General features: G+C 30.8%; 1 protein-coding gene across 8 annotated transcripts in view; it reads right to left on the bottom strand.

The window, feature by feature from the left end:
• Positions 1-13972, bottom strand: part of LOC139484108 (early endosome antigen 1-like) — a 62442-nt gene that overhangs the window by 28633 nt on the left and 19837 nt on the right. For all 8 annotated transcript variants that reach the window (XM_071267847.1, XM_071267859.1, XM_071267884.1 and 5 more), the window contains 12 exons: positions 13688-13781; positions 13261-13314; positions 12764-12994; positions 10800-10934; positions 9594-9722; positions 9055-9177; positions 8308-8406; positions 7429-7551; positions 5491-5589; positions 4585-4725; positions 1956-2063; positions 970-1017 (listed from right to left, as the gene is read on the bottom strand). In XM_071267847.1, the coding sequence (XP_071123948.1) occupies positions 970-1017; positions 1956-2063; positions 4585-4725; positions 5491-5589; positions 7429-7551; positions 8308-8406; positions 9055-9177; positions 9594-9722; positions 10800-10934; positions 12764-12994; positions 13261-13314; positions 13688-13781 (1384 nt within the window). The remainder of the gene's footprint in view (positions 1-969; positions 1018-1955; positions 2064-4584; positions 4726-5490; positions 5590-7428; positions 7552-8307; positions 8407-9054; positions 9178-9593; positions 9723-10799; positions 10935-12763; positions 12995-13260; positions 13315-13687; positions 13782-13972) is intronic.

Consider the following 13972-nt stretch of genomic DNA (forward strand, 5'->3'; position numbering starts at 1 on the left):
GTAATAATTCCTTACTTACTTGAGATTTCATTGTATTCTCCGAGCCCATTGTAATAATTCCTTACTTACTTGAGATTTCGTTGTATTCTCCGAGCCCATTGTAATAATTCCATACTTACTTGAGATTTCGTTGTATTCTCCGAGCCCATTGTAATAATTCCTTACTTACTTGAGATTTCGTTGTATTCTCCGAGCCCATTGTAATAATTCCATACTTACTTGAGATTTCGTTGTATTCTCCGAGCCCATTGTAATATTTCCATACTTACTTGAGATTTCGTTGTATTCTCCGAGCCCATTGTAATAATTCCTTACTTACTTGAGATTTCGTTGTATTCTCCGAGCCCATTGTAATAATTCCATACTTACTTGAGATTTCGTTGTATTCTCCGAGCCCATTGTAATAATTCCTTACTTACTTGAGATTTCGTTGTATTCTCCGAGCCCATTGTAATAATTCCTTACTTACTTGAGATTTCGTTGTATTCTCCGAGCCCATTGTAATAATTCCATACTTACTTGAGATTTCATTGTATTCTCCGAGCCCATTGTAATAATTCCTTACTTACTTGAGATTTCATTGTATTCTCCGAGCCCATTGTAATAATTCCTTACTTACTTGAGATTTCATTGTATTCTCCGAGCCCATTGTAATAATTCCTTACTTACTTGAGATTTCATTGTATTCTCCGAGCCCATTGTAATAATTCCTTACTTACTTGAGATTTCATTGTATTCTCCGAGCCCATTGTAATAATTCCTTACTTACTTGAGATTTCATTGTATTCTCCGAGCCCATTGTAATAATTCCTTACTTACTTGAGATTTCATTGTATTCTCTGAGCCCATTGTAATAATTCCTTACTTACTTGAGATTTCATTGTATTCTCTGAGCCCATTGTAATAATTCCATACTTACTTGAGATTTCATTGTATTCTCTGAGCCCATTGTAATAATTCCTTACTTACTTGAGATTTCATTGTATTCTCTGAGCCCATTGTAGCAGTCAAAGTATCCTGAGAAAGGAAATAGATTTTATTTTCTGATTGTCATAATATAATTGTTGTCATTAACAGTAAAAAAAAAGATTTTTTTTCCTGATTGTTGTAATATAATTGTTGTCATTGGCAGTAAAAAAACAAAAATGTGTCACTCCCCAGTACACGAATGCCCCATCCGCACTATCATTTTCTATGTTCAGTGGATGGTGAAAATGGGGGAAAATCTCTAATTTGGCATTAAATTAAGAAAGATCATATCATAGAGAATATGTGTACTAAGTTTCAAGTTGATTGGACTTCAACCTGAAGCAGGACGAACGGACGGATGAACGCACAGACCAGAAAACATAATGCCAATAAATGGGGCATAAAAACAATTACTGTATTGTAATATATGAAAATATGAGATATTTGGTAAGTGTTGATGTGACAGCAACCTAACTAAACAAAAAACCCAAACAACTTGATTCCAGTTGACATAATGATGGGTTTTAGTAATACATGATCTTCATCATTTCACTGAATTTAATACTAACAAAAAAATGTCATTGCATTATTTATTTCTTGCATTTTTAATTTTATGTTTCAAGAAATTCATCAAATCTGTATTGATAAGTAATGCTAGGTCAATCTCACACTGCATAATTTTCAAATCTATTTTTTTTTTTTTTTTTTTTAGATCTTTCAAAATTTAACAGTTAATGCTTTCCAGAGATATTTTTTTACTGTCTTAGAAGACCCTTATATCTTAACTGTTGGTAATAATGTAAAAAATTCCCCAAAAAGACACCATAACTTCATCCCAGATACATTTGACCTTTTAAAAAAAAAATATAAACCTAAATATGTATTCAAAAGTTTGATAAATTGAATAGATTTTTGTAAGAAAATTGTTCAGCACAGTCTCTGGTGTAAATTATCAACAACAAAAACCATAATTATTTATCTCTCACCTTTTCATTCTGTAACTGTGTGTTCAGTTCATCTATCTGGGAAGTCAGTGATGTTATCTTGTCATTTAATTCATTCTTACTTCTCTCAAAAGAATCATTGGCCTCTGACTGAAGAATAAAACATACAGTATGTAGGCCAGATCAAAATCATGCCAGTCTCATTATAACATGATACATATACATTGGCGTTTTTGTGTTTGATACTGACTTTATCAAGCGGGCAAGCTGATATTAGAGCTGATGAGGTCAGTATCAAAAAAAATAAAATGCCATAATTTTTTTCACCTGCAATTTGCTTTAACAAAATGTTTTCTTAGGCAGAATATGGAATAAAATGAATTAATGGGTACAAAACGTCATGATAGTAGTTCGTTTGTATGAATGAAGTCGCATGTATTTCATCGATAATAAAAGCTGACAAACATTGCAAAAGACGTTGCTGTACTGATACATCACGTCATTGCCTAATATTTTCGAGTATCAAGTCCTGTAGACAATCATAACAAATGTTTGGCAGTAAGTTCAAAGAATAAAATGTAAAATTTGCGGATAAACATCAATAGCCATGCATGCAAAAAACAATTAACAGCTTCTTATAATGTACACAATCAGTTCACTTTTTCCGAAAAACCAGTCGACAAAATGATTGCTTTATTATTCAATTTTTTTTAATGAAACAAAAATATTTTACTAGTCAACTTCGAATTCAGACATAAGCCCTACTTAATTGATTGTGGAAGTATTATTCAAACAGCAAAAATCAAAGGTGATATTTCTGACTCACAAGTTTACAGAAATATTTGTTATCAAATTCAAGTTTGTTAATATTTAAGTTTGATAATAACTAGAGGGTTTATGAAATCACATAAAAAAAGATGAAAATCATAACAGATACTTAAATAAAAATTGAGGCCAAAGTTGGTCTAATATTGCATTCCATTTTGTGGTTCTCTAAAAGAAGACATTTGTATGTATTTCCCATAGGGTCCTATGTTAAACTAAGTCCCCCACTGGCAGCCATCTTGGATAATGGATTGGCTACAAAGTAACAACACTTGGTCAGCACCTCATAAGGAACATTCCTGCTATGTTTGGTTTCATTCCATTCAGTGGTTCTAAAAGAAGACATTTGTATGTATTTCTCATAGGGTCCTATGTTAAACTATGTCCCCTGCTGGCGGCCATCTTCAATGATGGATCAGCTACAAAGTAACAACACTTGGTCAGCACCTCATAAGGAACATTCATGCCATGTTTGGTTTCATTCTATTTAGTGGTTCTCTAGAAGAAGATCAAAATGTAGAACGTTAACGACGACGATGATGACAACGACGGATGACGGACGCCATGTGAGCTCGAAATGAAAAAAAATTGAGCACTTTGACAAACATTTTCCTTTAAGAAACTTTACTTTATGGTACAGAACCAATTATTCCACCCTGTCTCAAAGTGATAGTGATTCATATTCTAAACAAAATAGTTCATATGCATAGCTGTAACTATGTCAATGAGTAAAATATTTGGATACTTTTGGTATCAAATGATAGCTTAAAGAACCCTTGTTAGAAGTTTCTCTTAAACAATAAAGAAATATATGAAATTAAAATAGGAGTGCATATTTGCCCAGTTGCCTCAGATAAGAAATACCTGTTTACTACCCAACTTCTTGGAACCAGAGCACTCTAATACTGTAAACCAAATTATTTTTGCAGATACTTTATTTTGCGTTTTACTCATTCTAGTCCATTTTGTGGCTTATAAAATTCATGATTTTATAATTTACATGTTGAAATTTATTAACGAAAGATTCAAGTTTTACTTTTTTGCGACGATTATTATTCGCATTATTTTTCCACTCGTGAAAGTCGTGAAAATAAGTTGGTTTACAGTATGCAATTAAAGGTATGTTGATTTTTCAATCACAAATCAGGATAAAGTATTGTTCTGACATGAAATGATTGTCACTTTATTTGAACAATAAAAAAACCTATGAATGTTTGAAATTGCAGAATTTTACATGGGGCTATGACTTAGTGGTGTTATTCCTGATCACCACAAGCCATTGTTTTTATGTTTGTTTATAAATAAATATGTTGTCATCAGTAAGTTTAGACAGCAGTTGTTTGTAAAGTCTTCAAAAAATATTTATAGGTAGCTGAGGGCAGGGATGGGGTCAATTACTTTAAAATGTAATCAATTAAATTACAATTACTTTACTAATAAAATGAGGAACTGTGACACTTTATCATAAGAATGATTTAATGGTTGAAAATAAATTTAAATAGAAATGTGGAGGTGGATGATACATAGCTTGTCAGAAAAGCATATCTATAACAAGAATATTTATATATAGAACACCATGTCATACTTACACTATCACATTTCCATATTCAGTGAACTGAGGAAATTGAGTCAAAACACTACTTCGAAAAATATTTTAAAAAGTTCACATCATAATGAACATGCGTACATAGTTTCAAGTTGATGTGACAAAAACTCAATGGTAAACTACCTAAAACTATTTTTTTAAATTTGATACTGAACTTGCCAAAAGAAGAATGGATGCACAGACCAAGAAACACAATGCCCTTAACTATCCTTAACAGGGCATACAGACAGACATATTTACCTTTTCAGTCTGTAATCTCTGTACAGTAGATTTGAGTTCTTCTTCCCTCTCAGCTAATTTATTCTGCAATTCTGTTGACAATGCTTGTAGCTTTTCCTTTTCAACTGTAATATTTTGTTTTTGTTCCATGACTTCCTTTAACTGAGGAATAAAAAAATAATGAAAATTTTAAATTAGTTCAGTGCAACTCTATAGCACTGTTTGACTTGAAAGCAAATGGCAAATTATTACAGACATCACATAATCTCTTTTTAAAGATGTAGATTTTCTCTACCAAATAAATCCCTTATTTAATTTATTTTTTTTAGGTTTATCTTGTATCGGTGTTAAAGAAAGACAAGCAAATGAGACTTCTTTGGTGGTTTTCTGCTCACTTAGAATGAGAGGTAACTATTACGTTTTTGTCTAGTAAATGTACTGGTTTTATTCTATTAGAGATGCAGCTGCCAGGAGTAGGATGAAAAATTACTCCGTAACAAGTCAGAAAAGTGGAAATTGATTGGTTTACCATTGTTGATAGTTTCATGCTAACCTCTGTATTATTTTTTTTCTGGTAATCTTGTATTGTTGTGTTGCTGTATTATGGATGTTCATCCCACATTTCTTGTTATTTATCATGAAATGGTACCATTGTATTTGTACATCAGTACAGTAACAATTGTTTTTGTTTTAATAGATTTCAGTATAAGAACTGCTTTGTACTTAACCTGTACTCTGCGTTGTCTATCTCAAAGCTCACAAGGTAAACACAGTGAATGCAAATTGCCCTTGCCTCAACATACTGAAAATAAATTCTGCACAATAGAAATGGAAAGAATAAACAAAGTCAGTTACATTCAAAGACATGAATGATACTACAAATATGACTGGGATACAAAATCTGTTATTAAAGTTTTATTGTTTTACCTGATTGTTCAGTTGTTGTTCTGTTGAAGATGACTTTTGTTGATAAGATTCTGTTTCTTTCTTCAATGATGTCACTTCCTTTTGGTGATCTGCTTGAGCCTATGGAATATAAATAAGACAGATTTTGGTTTGGTAATATATATATTAAGCTTTCTATGTAAGGTTTTGTGGACATATTTGTCTTTTTGTTATTTTTTTTATTTAGCCATAACATTGTCAGATTCTCTCAATCTTTTATAGTTTTGAACATCCACTTGGTATTTTCCACCACGTTTTTTCTATCCCCTGTTGGTTTTTTTTCTACAAACCTACACACATTTCTATTCAATGTTAACTGTATGAGTGAAGTAACTTAACTATCAGTATTTCTTTAACCATTAAAATACAATGCCATTATGATACATATCTATTGTATATAAAAAAAAAAAGTTTGATACCATAAATTCAGGGACACATCAGCCGAAATTTCTAATTGCAAAAAAAGGCTAATATGTGAAATCTTTTCTAATGATAATTTTCCAAGGTATTGTTAGACAAGCATTTCCAATGCTACAAAGCCTTATAATTACTGTGTTTTTTTCTATACAACCTTTACAAATCCTGGTAGTAAGTACCAAGAAAAGTGAGGAGTATAATTTTACTAACAAATTTGTGTTCAAAATATTTTTTTCATTAACAAACAAGAGTATATGGCTTTCTTGAAGTCCGATAACATTAGTTCAAACAGTACTCATTAAGATGGTGCCTATCGCGAAAAGGACTCAATTTTCATGACCATTTCTACAAATTCTATTCAAGAATCAGGATTTTGACTGTCAGCTATAATTTAAACCTAATGATCTCCCTTGGTTAGAAGAAAATCAGAGCGACAGTGAGATATAAAACAAAATTATTGATTGGTTAGTAATATAATAAGTTTCAAGTATTTCTGTTTTTTTTTTACTTATAACAAATTGGAAACAATGAGTCATGTGTATTGCCATTCAGTCCATATTATACTGCAACTAGTTGTGTTTGTTTCCTAAATATAGTAACACAGCTATATTTTGTATAATGTCAATTTCATCATGGAACACTTTCTCCACAGTTAGGGGTTCATTAAGGGATGGAAAGAAGTTTGAAATTTGTGTTACAATTAAAGCTATCAATGTATTAGTTTAAACTGCAGTATTAAAACAATATTAATATGTTATAAAAATATATAAACTTTTTTTGTACTCTGTGCAAAACTGGGGGAGGGCTCAGTAGAACCTCATCCTTCCCCAGTTTCTCAGCCTCATACAAAAATGTTATATTTTTATGACATTGACCTTATATTGTATATTTACATGCCAGTAATCGTGAAAAAAATCTGCTATTCATACACTCTTCATTGATACACTCCTGAAACAGATGCTACCCAACGATAACATTTTTGAATAAAATAAAAACAAATCACATAAACATATGATCTGTCTTGTACTTCTAGGGTTGAAAATACTAGAATACTTGGAGGGACAAAATAAAACATGTATTCTATTGCTATTTTTCAGCTGTATAAATGTTTTCAATCTATAATGTGTTGCTTAAGTTTCAATCCAAAACTGTGACCAAGCAGAAAGCCTCACCAAAACAGCTGGCACACCCCAAAAAGTTCATTAAAGTTTGGAGAAAAACAAGAATGTGTCCATAGTACACAGGTGCCCAATCCGCATTATCTTCTTCTATGTTTAGTGGACTGTAAAAATGGGGTAAAATTTGTAATTTGGCATTGAAATAAGAAAGATCATATCATAGGGAACATGTTGATTGGACTTAAACTTCATCAAAAACTACCTTGACCAAAAACTTTAACCTGGAGAGAGACAGACGGACGGACAGGCAAGCAAACGGACGTACAGACAGACCAGAAAACATAATGCCCATATATGGGGCATAAAAAAACAAATCCGTATTTACCTGATTAAATTCTGAAGCTTTGGTATCAAGTGCCAATTTGGTATCTGACAGTGATTTCTTAGTATTGACTACTTCCTGTGATAACTCAGTAATCTGTATCTCTTTCTTTTTGCCTTCAGTCACCTGAAATACAGAGTCAAAATAAAACTAGGAAAGGTTTTGATATCTTTTTCAATAGCTTAATCGCAAATATAACAAAATAAAATATTCAAAGAAAACTTTTTGAAAAAAAACGAATGAGATTTGACCATCAACAAATTTTACAAGTAAAATGATGAGTTTCAATCTCTGAATCCTCTGCTATGTGAACCGAACATTTTTTTTGTTGATAATTGTTTGATTGGCTATATCGTTGTGGTAAGTTTAATTTTGGTAAAGGAAGCCAGAGTACCCAGAGAGAACCTACAACCCTTCAGCAGGAAAACTGACAATTCTAGTCAATTAACATTAAGGCAAACACATATGCAATGTACAGGGTTAAATTTCACAACCTCAGTATTGACATACTAATAATACAGAAAATGAACTACATGTATGTATATTTAAGATGTTAAGACTTTCAATAACATCAGTAAAAGCTTAACTGAAGATGTGGATAAACCATTCTGTTTATTACAACCTAACAACAATGTAATACAAATAATACATAAACATGTATACAAATTATACCTTTACTATTACAGACAAATTAAAGTAGCCATTGAAACTGAACTTTACAGTGCTTCAACCCCTTCATCTTTTAAATATCAATACAATGTATCAGTCATTCAAACTTCAAATTAATGATGTCATTAACGTTCAACATAAACATCTTAGTCAAAATTATTATGTTTTATAATAAAACATTTATCAATATCATATGTATCTACAAATATTTACCAATGATTCATTTTGTTCTGTCAGTTTTTTGTTTTCTTTGGCTTTTTTCTCTACCACTGCATTCAGCTTACTTATTTCTGTAGTTAGATTCTTTTTTGTCTGAAAAATAATATGTAAGTCTTCGATATAAAAAGAATTCTTATTAGCAAAATTTGTAAAGTTATCATAATTACAACATACTAACAACATGACATTTTTCCAATTAAGCAGCACATTTTTTCACAACATTTAATTCAATTGTACATTCTCATTGATAAAAAATTAATTGGGAATGTGTCCATGGAATACAGAAGATGCCCCCGCTTGCATATTATTTTGATTTATTAAGGGTCATAACTGAAGAACAGTAAAAGTGATCCTACCCAAATTTGTACTTGATCTGGGTTTTGTGATTGAGCAAGTTTCTTAGCATTTGGTTGAGGCAAACTAAAGTTAGAGAACGGAAACGGAAAATTCTGCATTTTTTTGTGTTTGTAAAGGGGCATGACTCTAGAACAGTTAAGATGACACACCAGAATTCAAACTTGATCTGTGTTTTGTGGTAATAAGCATTGTGTATAAGTTTCATAATATTTGGTTGAGGCAAACTGGTTAGAGAACAGAAACCAACTTTGGGACATAGAGATGGATGGACAGACGGACGGACAAACCTACATACAGACAGACAAGAGTAAAACTTAAAGCCCTTTCTGCTATGGCATGGGGCAAAAAATATTTTGACAAACATACACTGACTGACTGACTTACTGTTTCTGATTCTTGTTCTTTTTGTTCTAATTTCTGTTTTATCTCCTCTAACGTTTTCTTTGTTGTGGTTAGTGTAGATTTTGTCTCCTTCAGCTCATTTTCTGTCTTTTCAATTCTATCATTCTACAATTTTCATGAATCATAAATCCACAATTCACAAATAACTAAGGTAATGCATAAATCATCCAAATTATTGTTTTAACAATAAAGTATACATTATCAAATTACCACCATGAAATAAGTCTACCAACTTGCTTGTTATGTTCCTAAAAAGTAGTAGATTATTTCATGGTTTGTAGATAAAAAATATGGTTTCTTTGGTAGAACTGCCCTAGCTTGTTCTAAATAACAAAATGTTCATGTACCAATCTAAACTTTAACCCTAAATGCTCATTATATCAAAAGATGAGTTAAGCCTCTTTATTTGTATAAAATAAAGAGTACAATGCTCATCCCCTTTTGATGAATTTACAGAAAATATAATCATATTTGTAGTTGCTGAATTTTGTATAACAATCAGGCAAAAATGCTGTTCTGACCTTTTCTGTTATTTGTCGTTCTAAAGCTGTATTTTGTTGTGTAAGTTGTGTTATCTTGTCTTGATGTTCTTTGATAGTTCCTTCCAATGATGTTATCTTCTCTTTTTTAGTTGTAAGGTCAGATAAAGTCTGAAATTGAGAAACAGAATAGTAATAGCTTTACAAAATCCTTTCATTCATATTATTTATTATTGCATAGCAATACAATATTTTCCACAGAAAGTAACCAAAAGTTAGCGTGCAATAAATTCCAATATTGCACTAGTGCAATAAATCTTCAAAATTCATGACATCATCAACGACAAAATCTTAGTTTAAACCATTTTTTTACTTTCAAATATTATATTGCTATACAATAAAAGCGTTATTGCATGAATATTGGAGAATATTGTCCCTCGTAGAACATATATTGCACTCGCAAGCTCGTGCAATATAAAATTCTACTCAGGACAATATTCCCCAATATTCATGCAATAACCCTATATTACTAGGCTATAATATTTGTTTCAAGTATTATGATTTGAATTTGTTAAATCATACAAATAATATAATTCTATAATTTCAAATACGTCAAAATTCATTGAAAATGGATGAAAAAAGATATTTAACTGACAAGTCTTTTATATAAATGTTTCAAACCTTTAGATCTGATGGTAACATCTCCTTTTATTCATACTAGTTATTTCTAAGGTATAAATGTGGTTCAAAAAATCTTTTTTTGGCCCTCCTAAACTTCAGAACTTAATCCGTTTTAAATGCATTATTCAGTACAAGTTTTAACAGTTTACTATGGATTGATTTAATATTTGTTGAATACCAATGTTTGTGGGTTTCATGAACCACACACTTAAATGTTCAACAAATAAGAATATGCTTATATACAGACATTATCAAAACCATAAAATCAAATACTGTGGATTCATTTATTTTCGTTGGTACCAATTTTCGTGGATTAAGAAAAACTTGCAAATTCGTGGATATTTAATTTCGTGGTTTTGCTGAAGTCTGCATACAAACCTATAGAAAAATTATCATTCCTTGAATATCTAATTTCGTGGTTTGACTGTGTCCACGAAATCCACGAAAATTGGTATCCAACGAATAATAATGCATCCACAATATCCCTGAAAATGCAAGTTTTCCTCAATCCATAAAATTGATACCAATGGAAATAAAAGTATCCACAGTATTCTTAAAGTGTGTTACCTGCTGCCACTGTTGTTTCACTTTAGATAATTCATTAGTTTTCTCCTCAACCATATTCTGAGCTGTTTTTATATGATTTTCTAAATCTGCCCTTTGACTAGTTTTAGCTGATTCTGCTGCCAGAAGTAATTCTGTCTACAATTGTTTATAGAAAAAAGGAAATTAAAATGTTTCATATGTTTTTATGATCTAACATAAATAATAATAATAACAATTAATATTAAAATATCAGGATAATCAAGAAATGTTTCAAAGTAAATTTTGACAACAGTTATAGGACTGGTCAAAAACTTTTTGTTGAACTAATCCATGTTCTAAAACATAAGGAATAGGAAACAGCTCGTGTTTTCTCAGTCAGACTATAATGTAAAGCTTGACATTAATAAGTTTCATCAAAACATGTTAAATTAACATTTATTTGTCTTGTAAAACTGTAAAACTCTTGTTAATTGTTACACTAATAACCCAACCTTCCCCATATCCTATAACAGTTGTGTTTTAAACAACACAACAAGCAATATTTACACTATGAAAAATTATATAAAATACAGGAAAAGCAAGGACATCCACAAATAAAAAAATAAAATAATGGCGAAAATGTCTCTTGTTTTCTCACTAAGCTGAAATCATTTCAAATTATTCATATGGAATTAATTTCAATTTAAGGCAAGGATTGTCACCAAATCAAAATAAGCATATGAAAAACTTTAAGTGTGATGATAAGAACAGTACATAAAATATAGCCTACCTCCAAATCTAAATGAACCTGATGATAGATGACAATTATTTGTTAAAATGTCCATTTTACAATTTATCTTACTAAACAATCATTAATAGTTTATTTGAACATTTATTTAGTTAAATACCATTTTCCCCCTGTTCAATCTCTTGGGTAGAATTTTCACTGAAAATGATTTAATATTAATCTAAAATTCATATATCCAATTAAAAAGAAAAGATAAGAAAATTTCATGTTTTCCTTAAAAATAGTGTGAAAAATTAATTGGCGCTTGTCATGAAAATCATATGAAGATTAAACATTTTGATTTTATTTGCAATATCTAGAAACAATTTCTTAGAACATATCAAAGATCTTCATGAATTTAGATTTTTTTCAATTGATATGGGAATTCAGACATTCCCCTTATCCAAAACAGTCAATTCATAGCAATCAAAAAGTCAATCTTACTTTTGATTGAACATCCACCTCTAACTGGGCTGATTTTACAGAGTTATCTCCCTGTAGTGTTATGTACCACCATAAGTTTTTCTTACTTTTGATTGAACATCCACCTCTAACTAGGCTGATTTTACAGAGTTATCTCCCTGTAGTGGTATGTACCACCTTAAGCTTTTCTTACTTTTGACTGAACATCCACCTCTAACTGGGCTGATTTTACAGAGTTATCTCCCTGTAGTGTTATGTACCACCTTAAGTTTTTCTTACTTTTGACTGAACATCCACCTCTAACTAGGCTGATTTTACAGAGTTATCTCCCTGTAGTGTTATGTACCACCTTAAGTTTTTCTTACTTTTGATTGAACATCCACCTCTAACTAGGCTGATTTTACAGAGTTATCTCCCTGTAGTGTTATGTACCACCATAAGTTTTTCTTACTTTTGATTGAACATCCACCTCTAACTAGGCTGATTTTACAGAGTTATCTCCCTGTAGTGGTATGTACCACCTTAAGCTTTTCTTACTTTTGACTGAACATCCACCTCTAACTGGGCTGATTTTACAGAGTTATCTCCCTGTAGTGTTATGTACCACCTTAAGTTTTTCTTACTTTTGATTGAACATCCACCTCTAACTAGGCTGATTTTACAGAGTTATCTCCCTGTAGTGTTATGTACCACCTTAAGTTTTTCTTACTTTTGACTGAACATCCACCTCTAACTGGGCAGATTTTTACAGAGTTATCTCCCTGTAGTGTTATGTACCACCTTAAGTTTTTCTTACTTTTGACTGAACATCCACCTCTAACTGGGCAGATTTTTGCTGTAGCTGTGTTATTTTCTCAGCTTTCTCAGACAAAGATCCCTTTAATTTCTCCACCTTGTCTTGAGAATTTTTCAGATGTCCTTTAACCTCTTGAAGCTGCTTATGGAGTTTTTCCTGCTTTTCAGATGATTCTTTTTCTTGTACAGTGGCTGAACTTTCTAACTGGGAAATCTTTTCTTGCAATATTGTCTACAAATTAAACAAGACTCTTTAATTAAAACCAGAATTTTAGTTTTCCTTTATTCTGTTTTATAATAGACATTTTACAAATATTCATCTAGTTCTCATCAAAACCAATCACTTTTTTTTCTCATAATTTTGCAAAACCATGAAATCAAATATCCAGGAAAATGAAAATTTTACTCAATCCAAGAAATAAGGTACTCACGAAAAATAAATGAATCCACAGTATCAAAATGTGGTTATAAAATTCCTAATTTGCATATCATACTTACCTTTTCTTGATTAAGCTGGTTAATTGCTGTTTCAATACCTTCCCCAGCCTCTATCTGAAAATAAAAGTTTCATATGTACAAAAAATTCAATACATAGAGTTCTCAAGAAAAATATTGATTTTATTAATCAGCATATTCTAATAAAGTTTGTTTAGTTTACTTTTAGTAATAAAGTTTGTATGATTTACATTTAGTAATAGTTTGTATGATTTACATTTAGTAAAACAGTTTGTATGATTTACATTTAGTAATAAAGTTTGTATGATTTACATTTAGTAATAGTTTGTATGATTTGCAGTAATAAAGTTTGTATGATTTACATTTAGTAATACATTTGTATAATTTACATTTAGTAATAAAGATTGTATGATTTGCATTTAGTTTTAAGTTTGTATGATTTACATTTAGTAAAAAAAATTTGATTTACCTTTGCTAATAAATTTGTCCTTTCAGTCTCCATTCTTGTTGCCTCCTCTTTCACTGAAGACATCTGTTCTTCTAAACTAGATATTCTCTCATCTCTGAAAAAGTATTTAAAAAGTAAATTCATTGAAATTTTAGTCAAGTGTTTCAGTCAAAGGGTGCATTACTGGCTAAAATAATTTAAGGAAACATTTTTTGGATAAGATCCTTTTTAAAATAACAGTTGATTGTACCTAAGATCAGATCAAATTATGAAAAGGGTGTCATTTAAAACTTTGTTGAAGTTCAT

The sequence above is a fragment of the Mytilus edulis genome, chromosome 1, assembly GCF_963676685.1.
Source record: "Mytilus edulis chromosome 1, xbMytEdul2.2, whole genome shotgun sequence".
In the NCBI taxonomy this organism is placed as follows: domain Eukaryota; kingdom Metazoa; phylum Mollusca; class Bivalvia; order Mytilida; family Mytilidae; genus Mytilus; species Mytilus edulis.